The sequence below is a fragment of the Filicampus tigris genome, chromosome 3 (genome assembly GCF_054856515.1).
Source record: "Filicampus tigris isolate MCC_2025a chromosome 3, RoL_Ftig_1.0, whole genome shotgun sequence".
Taxonomy (NCBI): domain Eukaryota; kingdom Metazoa; phylum Chordata; class Actinopteri; order Syngnathiformes; family Syngnathidae; genus Filicampus; species Filicampus tigris.
In genome coordinates, this window is record NC_141219.1 from 5,541,443 (window position 1) to 5,554,089 (window position 12,647).

The window sequence follows — 12,647 nt, forward strand, 5'->3', positions numbered from 1 at the left end:
ACTTTCTGTTTGTTTCATCCTTTCCAGACTGTGAGCAATCGCTGCAAAAAAAAAAAAAAAAAGAAAAAAAAAAAAGAGTTGTACCCTGGGAAAACAAAGCCAATAAAACCTTCAGAACTGTAGAAACAAACTCCACTTCCTTTGTATTTTCTCGTTCAAGATTCGATTTTCCTCACAGTCGCGGCACGCTCACGCGAACCCATTTAACGTGAAATTAATTCACAATCGGATTAAATAAGCCTTTGATGACACTCGTGCCGCACCGCTGCTCATTTACTTCAAGAAATTACCTTTGACTTTGCAAGGGTCAGTGAGAAGTCAAGGAACTTAACTTAATCACTCATTTTATAGCGTTTTTTTTTTCTTGGCATATTTAGAGAAAAAGGAAGAATGATAAAAATAAAAGAGATGTGCGGCAGGGAATTACACGTCTAGTGTGGTGCACTGAGCCTACAGGGTTGGGATTAGAGCGACTAATCTGCATCCATTTTGTGACTCCTACGACACACACACACACACACTCTTATAACTACGCACAGCTTGTCTTAATTACATCCAAATTGAGTTCAACATCTTCAACATAGGTGATAATATTGAAACAGAACATATATCAGTCTCATATGGTATACACTGTGGGTCCCAATGAACATACATAAGATACTTTTTAAAAATGAAGCATTTAAAGGCAATTGTTGAGGTTTCATGGAAGGTTTTTGTTTTCTTGATAGAGTTGATAGAAAGGTTTAGGGGGTTTCAATCAGGTTTAGTAGCCTTGGGTTAGGGTTTGTACTAGTTATGCTTTCAAATCATGGTTTCAAGTCAGGGTTTGAGTTAAGGTTTCAAATAAGGGTTTTAAGGTCAGTGTTTGGTTTTCAAGTGTGCAGGTGTGGTAAACCCTTTTATTTCTTCCCGCCTCCATCCCTCGTTACTTCTTTATATCCTTCTTGCCTTTAATCCGAAATTAATTTAAAAAGTATATACGATACAGTATTCTTTTGGGCCCATTGTGTTGATCGGTCAATTCTCTTGACAGTACTGTACTGTGCTTGACTCATTTGAATTTATTTTTACATCAAGCGCTCCCCCAAGTGGTAGAAATCGTTCTTAGGATTCAACGGGAAAGCTGTACTGGACCGAGTTCGGCTATTTCCGTCAGTCACGTGATTCCCCTTCGTGTTCTTCCGACGTCCAGAGTCCTTTCGGCATAGCCGCCACACACTCACGCTCACATTCAGCAGTTAGCACGCCTCACTACTATGTTACGTGCCGTCTTCCGGCTGTCGGCCACAGGCGCCCGGACCTTGGCAACCCGGTTCCGACCCGGACACACAGGTAGGAGGGCTCGCTTCATACATTCAGTGTTAAGCAAATAACGTTTACTGGGGAGAAACGTAAAAGAAGACAGGTGTGCGGGTGGCTAGCTAGCTAGGTTAGCATCTGTACGTGAACGCTAGCAAAGGGTCACATTGAAATATATTTTATAATTCACGAAGGATTACCCTAATAATAATTATTATCCCTAACGTTTTTATATGTATATTTTAATTTTAAATAGAAACTCGAAAATGTGCTTGTTTTAAATGTCACGACCTTGTGTTGACCCGACTTGGTGCGTTCAGGAGAGTCATTAGCCGCAGATAATACGCAGGGGGCGGGGGAAAAAAAACAAATTAATTTGAAAAATATCCACGTTCTAATTGAAGATTGTTACTTCTGTTAAAATACAAGTTTCATATGTTATTTACATTTCTTTGTGGCATATTATTATCTTCCCTATGCTGTTTTGTTTTATTAAATAGTCCCACCATTAGAAAAAGTAGTAGCAATTGTTGGCATTAATCCAGTTTTACCTATTATGAATGTATTTCTGTTAACGGTTTAAAATGACAAAAATTCAATGTGATTGTAGTGATTAATCCAAGTCAATTTAATCTCATTAATGAAATGGCAGCTTCCATAGTTTAAAGCGCATCCCATCTGATGTCCACTGCTCCTACCAACAATATGTTTGTGAACAGAGTGGAGCAGTTTTACTAAAGCACTGTCAGTGTTGCCAACCTAGTGATTTGGTTGCTATAGTCGTAACTTTTCCAGTCCGTACCTGCCAGAGGTGGGCATTCCGTCTGACCGACAGACCTGTCTGCATCCGTCTATAACTGACGCCCGTTTTGCTGACTTTAGACGATAGACGGAAGTGGATTTTCATCCAATTTTTATTTTTTGGAAAGAGTGGGGTTGGGAGGTTGTGAATCTGTATTTTTCAGGCCCACACTCCATTTCACAAGGCAACAGTAATGCATCAAAAGTTGTTTGTCAACCGCTAAAATACAGAAGATGAAGATGAATTTGAAGAAAAAAAACATTCATTTATTGCAATCTATGCTTTATTTCGGTTAGCAAGGACTAGAAACTGATGACGGACGGGTACCGAGGTTGCTGACAGATGACTAATGATGAACCGGCGAACTTTAGTAAATTGCTCACCATTACTATTTTCCAGAAAAGCATCTTAAATTCCGAAGAACAAATAAAATGAGCAGAATCATTTTTTTTTCCACTTTGTTGAAAAAATAAGCCTGGTAGAAGTTATTAGCGCTGCCGCTGAGCATTGCCATACAAATTTATATCCCAAGAGGATGCTCTTCTTATCACATTGTCTGTAAAGAAAAAAAACACCAATTGTATTTCCATTATTTGAGTAAAAGTGGACGCAAGCTATTGCTGTATATAAAAACAGTTTCAAATCAAAAATGAAAACTATGAGGTACAGCTGTCAGTGTGATGCATCTCTTTCCAGCTCCGTTAGCTTCCAGATGTTATTCACATGCCAAAGTGGAGACGGACGAGGAGTTTGACGCCCGCTGGGTCACCTACTTCAACAAGCCCGACATCGACACCTGGGAGCTCAAGAAAGGTTATTATTGAATGTAGAACCACTAACTGACTCAAGTTGAGCTAATGTAGGTGAAGCAGCAACATAATGGATGGCCAGAAACTATTGAATTTTTATCTATTTTTTTTTTTGAAGGGATGAACACTTTGATCGGGTACGACCTAGTACCTGAGGCCAAAATCTTGGATTCGGCTCTCAGGGCGTGCCGGAGACTTAATGACCTGGCCAGTGCCATCCGCATCCTGGAGGCTGTCAAAGTGAGTTTTACAATGACTTTTTCAGTTTTTCTTCATGGTTTGCATTATTTATGTGTTCAGTAAGGGACAGTGTACATTCATGAACATTTCAATGGCTAGAAAAAAAAATTGTAAACGCACTACTATCACAGTCACAAGGCAGATTTCCATTGTTAGTCCTCCTGCCAGAATGTACAAGCTGGGTCCTCATTGTGGGGAAAAGTTAAACATATGCAAACATCACAGTAAAATACTAAATATAAACATTTCTTACGATCAGGATCAGTGTAGTTACAAATATAGTTACATTCCAAGATATTTCAAGGTGTAAACTCATTGGTAAGAGAGTCAAAAGACAGCAGAAACATGGTGACAGCTTTATTACACAAAATCTTAAACTTCTCTGAAAATTTTGGGTACAGTCATTCAAATTACTTACTGCAATTATAATTATTCAATTGTATAAATGGGGAAAATGCAGTGATAATCATGAGCTGTTATTATATTATACGTACTTAGTCTCAAACAACTGACTATAAATATCGCAAACGTCTACTGATGTGCTTTAAGCCGCGGTCTTATAGGAACTAAAATTGGTCCATTGTTTGATTTTTGTTTTGCAGGACAAAGCAGGCCCTCACAAAGACATCTATCCATACTTGATCCAGGAGCTGAAGCCCACGCTGGCGGAACTCGGCATCTCCACGCCGGAGGAGCTCGGCATTGATAAGATTTAAGCAAGCAAACGTTGACTGAATTCTTGTTAGATATCCTTTTGCATCGTCTACACATGGATCATTGCTCAATACACATTTTTTTCCTTTGTTTCCCCTCAGGTGCTTGGAGAGATGAACTCTCCTATATTGTCTTCTGTCAAAAATGTCTATAGTGTTAATTGATCCCATGCTGTCTCCTATTATGTAAAAAGCGGTGGACCGAATAAACAAATGCTGTCTGAACTGTGTGTGTTTTGTTTAGTCTTAACTACATAATTAAACAAATGATATACATGTTTCTCTACTACATGATTGAACTCTGTCCATGTTTTTTTTGGGGGGGGGGGAGGATTTCAACTCTGGAAAAGCAAGTAGCTGTAAATACTTTCACCAGTAGTAACACCGTTCAAAAACAATTTTTCTCTACTCGCCTACATAAAAATATATTCGAGTTGGGTGAAAATATTGATTCATCAATGCTTTGCAATACTTCCCTTCACAATTTAATATAGATTCAGCAAACTGCAACTAGTTTATATGACTCCTGTTTTTGCAGCATATTTCATGAAACCTACCTTTTTGTTTGATATATTTTACATTAAGGCTAGAGGGCGGCAAGAAACATTGCACACTGTTCAAGAACATTTTTGTCCTCTGGTCTGACATACTGACATGACATAAAGGTATTTTTGCGTTGCTGTAGAAATACAGTACCTGTCGGACACTGGATAGCAAGATTCCCCAATTTTAATTTCAACCCGTCATGCTTTTGTTTTGGGGAAAAAAAGTGCTAAAAACTGCTAAGTAATTCTTTTTCATAATTACTACCCGTTTATTCCGACGCAAATGTTGTTCAATGTATGTAGGTTGATTGAACACTCTAAATTGCCCCTAGGTGTGATTGTGAGTGCAGATGTTTGTCTCTGTGTGCCCTGCGATTGGCTGGCAACCAATTCGGGGTGTCCCCCGCCTACTGCCCGAAGACAGCTGGGATAGGCTCCAGCACGCCCGCGACCCTTGTGAGGAGAAGCGGTCTAGATAATGGATGGATGGAAGTCTTCTAAATCCCACAACACAATCTTAATTTGAAATGTCAACCGGAAGTTGAACTATCATTAGCAAGCTACCCTCTTCGTATGTCCACTGCGGGTCGGTGTTGCCAACAAACCTGCCTGGTCATGGGCGTGCTGCGGTGCTATACGTTGTGACAACCGACGCCGCGATGATGAACGACATCTCCGAGGAGCCGGAGAAGGACAACTTGCTTGAAGAGCCACGAAGTTTGACGGTAAACCTCTCGCGGCTATCCCAGGCTGGTCGAGCTAAAAGCTAAATGCAGCTAGAAGGATAGGCTAGCTGACTGAGTTTGTGTCGACTAGAATAAGCATCCGATTTGTGTTTTTATCGGATTTTTACTTTGTTTCTCTTAAAAAAAACTCGAATTAAGGTCTCCTCTGTAATTTGGAGAATGTTGAGTGGGATTCTAGCAACAGGGTACCTTTTCGTAACATAAAAAAACAGGTATATACATTCTTTAGCTAGCATAGGAAGAGCGAGCTCATCTTGTTTTACATAGGATTAAAACTGGAATTGTTTACTTCACTGTAGAGAGTGACACGCATTTTATTGGGCTAACCCTATCAGATTTACATCCTCAATTTGTCGCCAACCAATCACAGGGGCTGTTGAGTTGGAACTATAAATCGAAAACGTATCAATTATCAAATTAAGCGGTATTCATATTTGATAATCGCTTCAAGACCGACTTTAATCTAAAATAGTCAAAATTATCTCAATTTCAAGCACCTCGACATGAAATGTTCTCTGCAGACGTATTGTCTTTGTATTGCATCAAAACAAAATATTTGCAAACTCCTGCTTTTACTTTGGAAAACAATTAACAACACTTTTTCTGTCATGTTATGGACCAAACCATTAAATGAATCTTTATTCATTTATTTTTGTACCTTTTCTGCACTGTCAATTTCAAATGATGCCCTTTTGATCTGATTCATCGATCAATCAACAGAAGAATCAACAGATTAATTGATTATCAAATTAAACGTTAGTTTTCATTTTCAGTTTCCATCTAAAACATGTGGCAGACATGCTAACAACCAGTCAGCCACCATGCCCCTAATGCCACTACTCAGGTGCATATAAAATTGAATTAAATGCATTACTAATGTCATTGTTGAAAAAGACAATGAAGAAAATGTCTGCATTTTCCCCCCACAGATTAAAACACTGTAAAAATAGACAGTGTGCGGACATTTTCTTGGTCCAAGCAGTTTATCTGTGAAAAATAATGTATTTAATTCAATTGTGTATATTGTTTTATATTTTAGTGATGTGGTGGCTGACTGCTTAGCATGTCTGCTCTGAGCTTCAGAGATTCCAGGTTCAAATCAGAGACTTTTTGATTGAACTGAAAATGTTTATTTGCAGTTAGTAATGAAGTGAACTTAATTGTTTTAAATTCGCCCAACTATTTGAAGTCATTGGTTTGCTTCACCTTAATAAATTAGTTTTCATAGTTAAAAAGTTCAGGTTGTACCGATGTGAATCATTTATACGAGGCCAAGCTAAAATATTGGATGTGACAGATTACTTACATTTTTTTAACTTAATCCCATGTTCCAATTTTTTTTTCAATGTGCTTTGTGCATCTTTAAATTATCTGTAGGTATGAATACGAGTGTAAATGCTTGTTTGTCTGCATGTGCCTTTGAGATTGACTAGTAATCAGTCAATGGTGTATCAGCCCTACCTCATTCTTGACTCAAATGAGGACAAACGCTGTAGAAAAAAAAAAAAAAAAAGGATGAAAAATCACTGCGTATGTGAATAACGTCCCTCCATTTTGCCACTCGAGGCGGCCGGTAGTGGCGCAAGGCCCAAAAGCGCCGATGTGGCCATCAGGCAGACGGAGAAGAGAGGACCTTACATCATGTCCAGGGCACCAGCCATCCACCTCAAGCTACGTGAGTAGTAGTTAGTTCCTGTCCGCAAAGAGCCATTAAGCACTTCAGCAATTTCACAGTGTCTACACACAGAGAGTCTTTGTAGTTCCAGAAAAAAAGCACGTCAAGTGAGTGAGGAAACAAATGGTTCAATTCAGAACATTGACACTGTAAAAATTGCTGAATTGCTAAAAAGCATGTCAGCAAGAAGTGATTCCATTTTGGTCAACACAAAGGTGCAGATTATGATATTTGTATACATAGATTGTGTTCAAGAGCGTCAGTGTATTTGTGTATTTGCTATTTTCACCACCTTAAATTGGCTAAAATTGCGTAAAAATTACAGACAAAGTGAGGATGGACCATTAGTATCAATATGTGGAAAAAACAAAACTGTTTAATATTTCGCACAATTTTTTCCTGAAAAATGTCTAGCTTTATTTTATTTAAGATTATGACATTAGTCTTAGGATATTTCCAATTTATTCTTGTAAATGTAATTTTTTTTAACTTTTATTGTTGTTGTGCTATGTATGACCTTTTTTGTTGTATTTTTCAACATTTTTGTAATAGCAACTCTTTTGACATTAACGTTATGACTTTAATCTTAAATCAACATTTTTTCTCTTGTTTTCTTGTCATATATTGTGAATTTATCCTCCACGTACTACAACTTTTTTCATGCAGTATTTTAAATATTTTATGACCCAAATCACATAAAATTGTGACTTTAGTCGTATAACATGACTTGTTTTTATAACATCACCACCATTTTAAAACGTTTACATTATTTTCACAAGATTACAACTTTAGTCTTGAAATATTTTGTCCTTACTTGTGTTCAATAAGACTTTTTGTAATATTTTATGACTACTGCATAAAGTTGTAAATATTCTTGTGACATTTAGGCTTATATTCATATTTGACACCTTAATCGCATAAAATTAAGACTTTATTCCTCTAATGTGATGAGTGAGATCGATTACAACCACCTACAGTACTGGAGGGGAACAGCAACACATCATAATCTTGATGTTGACTGTGTGAACACATTTCAGTGTCTAACTCACTCAGGCAGTTTGTAAAATGGTGGAGAAGCGGACATGCTGTATTTTAGCTGTATGCTAACCACTGCTAACGTCATAGAAAAACACAGGGAGCTAGCCAGGAAAGCTCTGAAGAAAAAGGCTCTCTCACCGGCACCTCCCGTCATGCATCAGCCCAGGCAAGGAGCCAAAAGGTAACAGCAAAATTTGGCGTCATGTCCTCGATGGTCACGTAGCAGAGAATGTCATTTCTTGTATTATTTTATAGAAAAGTCAAGTATAACAAGGGCTACACTGCCTTGAGTCAACATGCAGAGGAAACTTTGATTGCACTGGATTCTGACAGGTAAAAGAGCTAAATGCAGTTGTTAAGAAAAAAACTGTTCCGGTCTGTTTTGTCCATTTCTGCCTGCACACGCACACACACACACACACACACACACCCACCCCCTCACACACACACACACACACACACACACACACACACACACACACTTACAAAACGTTTCAACGATGAAGATAACAGAACTGGTTGTACATGTCGTTGTAGTGATGAAGAGATTGATTTTGAGCAGTGCTCCTCGGGCTACTCCTCGGCCGAGGTGAGTCACTCCCACACCCACGCATTTTTCCCCTCGTGATGTCATCTTTTCATAAGGGTAGTGGCAAATATGGCGAATCTTTTTTTTTTTTTTTTTCTTTTCAGAATCCAGTTAACCCACGGAGATACGGACTGGGCCGGTCGCGAATAGCAAAAATCTGTGTATAAATGACAGCCACCGAAATGCATTGGGGAGGGGGAATACTTTTTTTTTTCCCCAAACACACAAAATCCACTATAAATTTCCTACGAAAAACGAGGGGTAAACGGTGAAAATTACCGTCATGGTGGCCTTAAATTGATTCAACAGCGCCACCTGCTGTTGTGGAGTGCGAGTTTACTGGCATTTGTGTGTGGATCTGAAAGGCAGAAAATTGTCAAAATTCACGCCAGTGGTACGAATGTGCTATAAGTCACGTGACATTTTTCCGTACATGTAAAATTGCTTTTTTTGTACTTGAGGGTTGTTCTGTTTTTGTACTTGAAGGATTTTTTTTTTTTTTTGCACTTAAAAAGGAAGTCAACACAAACATATTTTTTTCAAGGATATGTTCTATACAAGCCCACTAGTTGAAACAAGGCATTCTGATAAATATTGCGTTCGTGGAATAAGTGTTAATCCACTCGTTTTTTGCCATTTCAGGGGGCAGCCATTTTGTCTTCTGTCGACTGAAAATGACATCACAACTGCTCACAATGACCAATCACGGCTCAGATTCAGAAAACAGGTCAGCCGTGATTGGTCGTTGTGAGCAGTTGTGATGTCATTTTCAGTCGACAAAAGACAAAATGGCCGCCCCCAGAGATGGCTAAAACTGAGTGCATTTTGCTGCTTAATCTATATTCCACAAACGCCAAATTAATCAGAATGCCGTATTTCAACTAGTGGGCCTGCTGGGAACATATTCTTGAAAAAAATATGTTTGGGTTTACTTCCGCTTTAAAAGATTTTAGATTCCACTTGAAGGATTTTTTTGTAATTGAAGAAATGTTTCTTTTTAAGTGTAAAACATGCTGTGTGTTTGTTTCTGGCTGTATTTGTTCGATAGGTACATTTCTTATGTGCAAAACAAAAAGCATTAGTTTGTGAATAACACTTCATTCTTGATTACAGAGTTCTTTTTGTCAAGTACAAAATGACCTGGCAAATATCATGTGATTTTCAAGCCTCTTGCATTTTCATTCTGTTACATGCACACCTTTACATCTTCAGTTAAAGGGTCACGCTGTGTACCTTCCAGATCCATCCGGACTTGAGTAGGCAGCTGCTTCAAGACGGCTACCGGCTGGACGAGATTCCTGACGACGAGGACCTGGACCTGATCCCACCCAAAGCCATGGGTTCCTCCGTGTGCTGCTGCATAGAGGCTCCGTCTTGCTGCACGCAGTGAATGGCTGCTGCTCTATTGCGGACGTCCAAAGCAGGTTTGTAGCGGGTGTCGGAGGCCGGCGCTTGCTGCCTTCTCGCTGTCCCGGCACCGCGGCTGTTTCCTGCTCCGGAGCCGAGAGCCGGGCTTCTTCGGAGTCGCATCGCCGCACGGATGGACAGCAAAAACAAAAAGCCTTATCCACTGTAACTCCAAAGCTTGACCTATTTTTGTATTTTTTTTTTTTTTTTTTTAACGTCCAACTATGCTAGCACTACAAATAGAGTGACTGGTGTGGACGTGCGGAATCTTCATGTTTCATCTTCAAGTCTAACATTCTTTGACTGCCGTTACGTTAATATGTCACCTATTCCCACATTTATAAGCGGAATGAATTTCAATAGGATATCAAGTACACACGTAGTGTATGCATGGGCTTGAGCTCTGTGTTGTTGTTTTTTTTTTATGAATCATTTTTCTAGCGTCAGGACAAAACCTACGTACAAATTATTTCACATAATTTCAAATTATTGACCAGTCTAAAGTGTTGAAAATGGGTTGTTCTCTTTGACAGTGTAATGCTAACAGCTGAGTAATCATGCATTTTAAAAAAAAAACATTTTTTGTTCCTGAAAAGTGATGGTTTTGATACACTACGACAAAGTAATTTTAGGAGTTAAAAAGCTATTGAATAGAATACAAAAGTTGTAATACTTTGAAGGAAAAAATGTCCTATTTATATGACAAAAAAAGTTGTAACATTACAAAAAATATATAATTTTAGACAAACATTTCAACTTTTTTGTTCTAACATGACTTTATTCATGCAACAATGCTCATACATTATGACTTTATTCTCGTAATTACAACGTACTTTTGTTCTTCATAACATTGGGACTTAATTCAGATAACATTACAAATTTGTTCTTGCAACATTCCGGCCTTATTTTCGTAACATTGCAAATCTTTATAGTCTTGTAACATTACGACTTTATGACGTTACAAGTTTATTGTCATAACGGTATGACTTTATCTTAATGTTAGGACTTTATTCTCGCAATGTCACAACATTGTTCTTTGTTCGTCGACTTTATTCTCGTAACCTTACGACGTTATTATATATTTTTTTCTCGTATATTCTTGTAAGGTTTTTATTCGCGTAACATTACAACTATATTCTTGTAGTGTTACAACTTTCTTTTGTAACAGACTTCATTGTTTCAACAGCATGACTATTCTCGTAGCGTTAAAGCTGATTTCACGTAACATAACTTCAATGATGTACATTGTTATTACATTACAACTTCATTCATTTAGCATTAAGACTTTATTATCACGAAGTTACAACTTTTTTTCGCATAGCATTGTGACAAAATATTTGTCACCTTACAAATTTATAACATTCTTGTAACTTCAAATTTTCTCTTTTCGAAAAGGTCAATCTTTTTTCTCGTAACACGAACACGTTCTATTCTAGTAACATTCCGTCTTCTAAAATTGTAACGTCATTCTCACGAGGTAGCATTTTTCATGCTACATGCAATATTTTTTTTATAGCATAGCAACTTTTTCCATTGTAGGTTCCTATTTTTTTCTTGTCAGAGTGGCCCTGAGACACCTTCATAGTCATCGTCTGTCAAAACGTTCACATACATGTGTTGTGCACTGTCAATGAGTGAAGTACAAAATGCAGTGGATGGGCACTGGCGTGTCAAAAGTAAAACGTTAATATAAGTATAAAACGATACACTGTAAATGTATTTAGTTTGGAAATTAATAAACCAAAGGGGTTACTGGTGTTACGTTGGCGCTATAGTAGTAGATATATTATTTATTTATAACTTTAAGAGACCGGAACTGCAGTAGTAGGACAATAATTGGTCTGTTTTTTTTCCTGTACTCTGTGTTACAAAACTATGGTTGCAACTGTTGGAAATGTTTATAATGTAATCAACGAACACATGTTTAATATAAGGAGAAGTCTTATAGAAAATGGATGGATGGATTTTTATACCGGGTGCACCAAAAGTTGGTATACGCGCGTTTCGCTATAAATCATTTTATTACAGTTGCACTTTTAGCACAATGACATTAAATGTCCTCCTTCAACAATGCACCATTCCTCAAAATCTTGGTAGAAGACAGTAACACATATTAGCACTTCATAAATATTCGGTTACGTCCCTTTCTGAAACGGAAAACTCAAAAGCTTCTCACGTGTAACACGCGACCACTCCGGAGTACATAGACAGATAGAAACAAACTATCTGCTCAACTTGTATCAAGTGATTTTATAGACAGATATGTTCTATAGTGAGGGAAATTAAACAGCCAAAGCAGCAATATTCACACATATACACTCTTGCTAATCTTACAGCAACACAACCAAGTACGTAAAAATACGTTTACCAAGTTGGATTTCAAGCCAGAGTTAGGTTTCCAAAATAGGATTTCTAGCCAGATGAAATCTTGCCACGTTGCTACTAAAAGGGACTATGAGTCCGCCATCCATCCTTCATCCCCATTCTCCTTCCTACCTCCCTATCTGCTTTCTTCACTTCCTTCCTAAAAGTGTAAACAATACCTCCTTTCGGCCCACCTAACATCAGTGGTTGGTAGCAAAGTCAACCTGTGCTATGCAACTGCTGGACAATCTACTCGTTGACATACTGTTATTTTACAACGCGTATGTTTATTTTTAATACGACTGCTTTGTTTTCTTTGTTTACATGATGAAATAAAAAAAATCATTCTGAGTAATGTGATTGTTTTTTTTTTCCCTCCAGGGGGCAGTATAGCGCTAAGGTGCGTTCCTATACCTTGGT

At 38.0% G+C, this 12,647-nt stretch overlaps 2 protein-coding genes across 4 annotated transcripts; both read left to right on the forward strand.

Moving 5' to 3' along the window:
- The first annotated feature begins 1,138 nt into the window (after positions 1-1,138).
- LOC147149661 (cytochrome c oxidase subunit 5A, mitochondrial-like) lies at positions 1,139-4,088 on the forward strand. 2 transcript variants are annotated; one of them, XM_086025103.1, is made up of 5 exons: positions 1,139-1,332; positions 2,798-2,914; positions 3,029-3,150; positions 3,753-3,866; positions 3,966-4,088. In XM_086025103.1, exons 1-4 carry the CDS (start codon positions 1,257-1,259, stop codon positions 3,864-3,866), a joined length of 429 nt encoding a protein of 142 aa, XP_085881229.1. In that variant the 5' UTR covers positions 1,139-1,256; the 3' UTR covers positions 3,966-4,088. The 2 variants fall into 2 exon arrangements, with proteins under 2 accessions (XP_085881229.1, XP_085881228.1); XM_086025102.1 differs by having other exon boundaries at positions 1,142-1,332; positions 3,753-4,088.
- A 782-nt stretch (positions 4,089-4,870) lies between these two features.
- Positions 4,871-12,582, forward strand: fam219b (family with sequence similarity 219 member B). Of its 2 annotated transcripts, none has more exons than XM_086026601.1 (6): positions 4,871-5,133; positions 6,721-6,829; positions 7,955-8,048; positions 8,123-8,200; positions 8,405-8,456; positions 8,561-9,025. In XM_086026601.1, the coding sequence occupies exons 1-6, from the start codon at positions 5,068-5,070 to the stop codon at positions 8,621-8,623; spliced, it is 462 nt and encodes a 153-aa protein (XP_085882727.1). In that variant the 5' UTR covers positions 4,871-5,067; the 3' UTR covers positions 8,624-9,025. The 2 variants fall into 2 exon arrangements, with proteins under 2 accessions (XP_085882727.1, XP_085882726.1); XM_086026600.1 differs by lacking the exon at positions 8,561-9,025 and adding an exon at positions 9,697-12,582 and having other exon boundaries at positions 4,872-5,133.
- Positions 12,583-12,647: the final 65 nt, after the last annotated feature.

Coding starts and splice junctions, on each gene's coding strand:
- LOC147149661 (XM_086025103.1), top strand. CDS start 1,257: ATGTTACGTGCCGTCTTCCGGCTGTCGGCCACAGGCGCCCGGACCTTG. Junction 1,333..2,797: donor GTTCCGACCCGGACACACAG/GTAGGAGGGCTC, acceptor ATCTCTTTCCAG/CTCCGTTAGCTTCCAGATGT. Junction 3,151..3,752: donor GCATCCTGGAGGCTGTCAAA/GTGAGTTTTACA, acceptor TTTGTTTTGCAG/GACAAAGCAGGCCCTCACAA.
- fam219b (XM_086026600.1), top strand. CDS start 5,068: ATGATGAACGACATCTCCGAGGAGCCGGAGAAGGACAACTTGCTTGAA. Junction 6,830..7,954: donor AGCCATCCACCTCAAGCTAC/GTGAGTAGTAGT, acceptor CTAACGTCATAG/AAAAACACAGGGAGCTAGCC. Junction 8,201..8,404: donor ATTGCACTGGATTCTGACAG/GTAAAAGAGCTA, acceptor ATGTCGTTGTAG/TGATGAAGAGATTGATTTTG.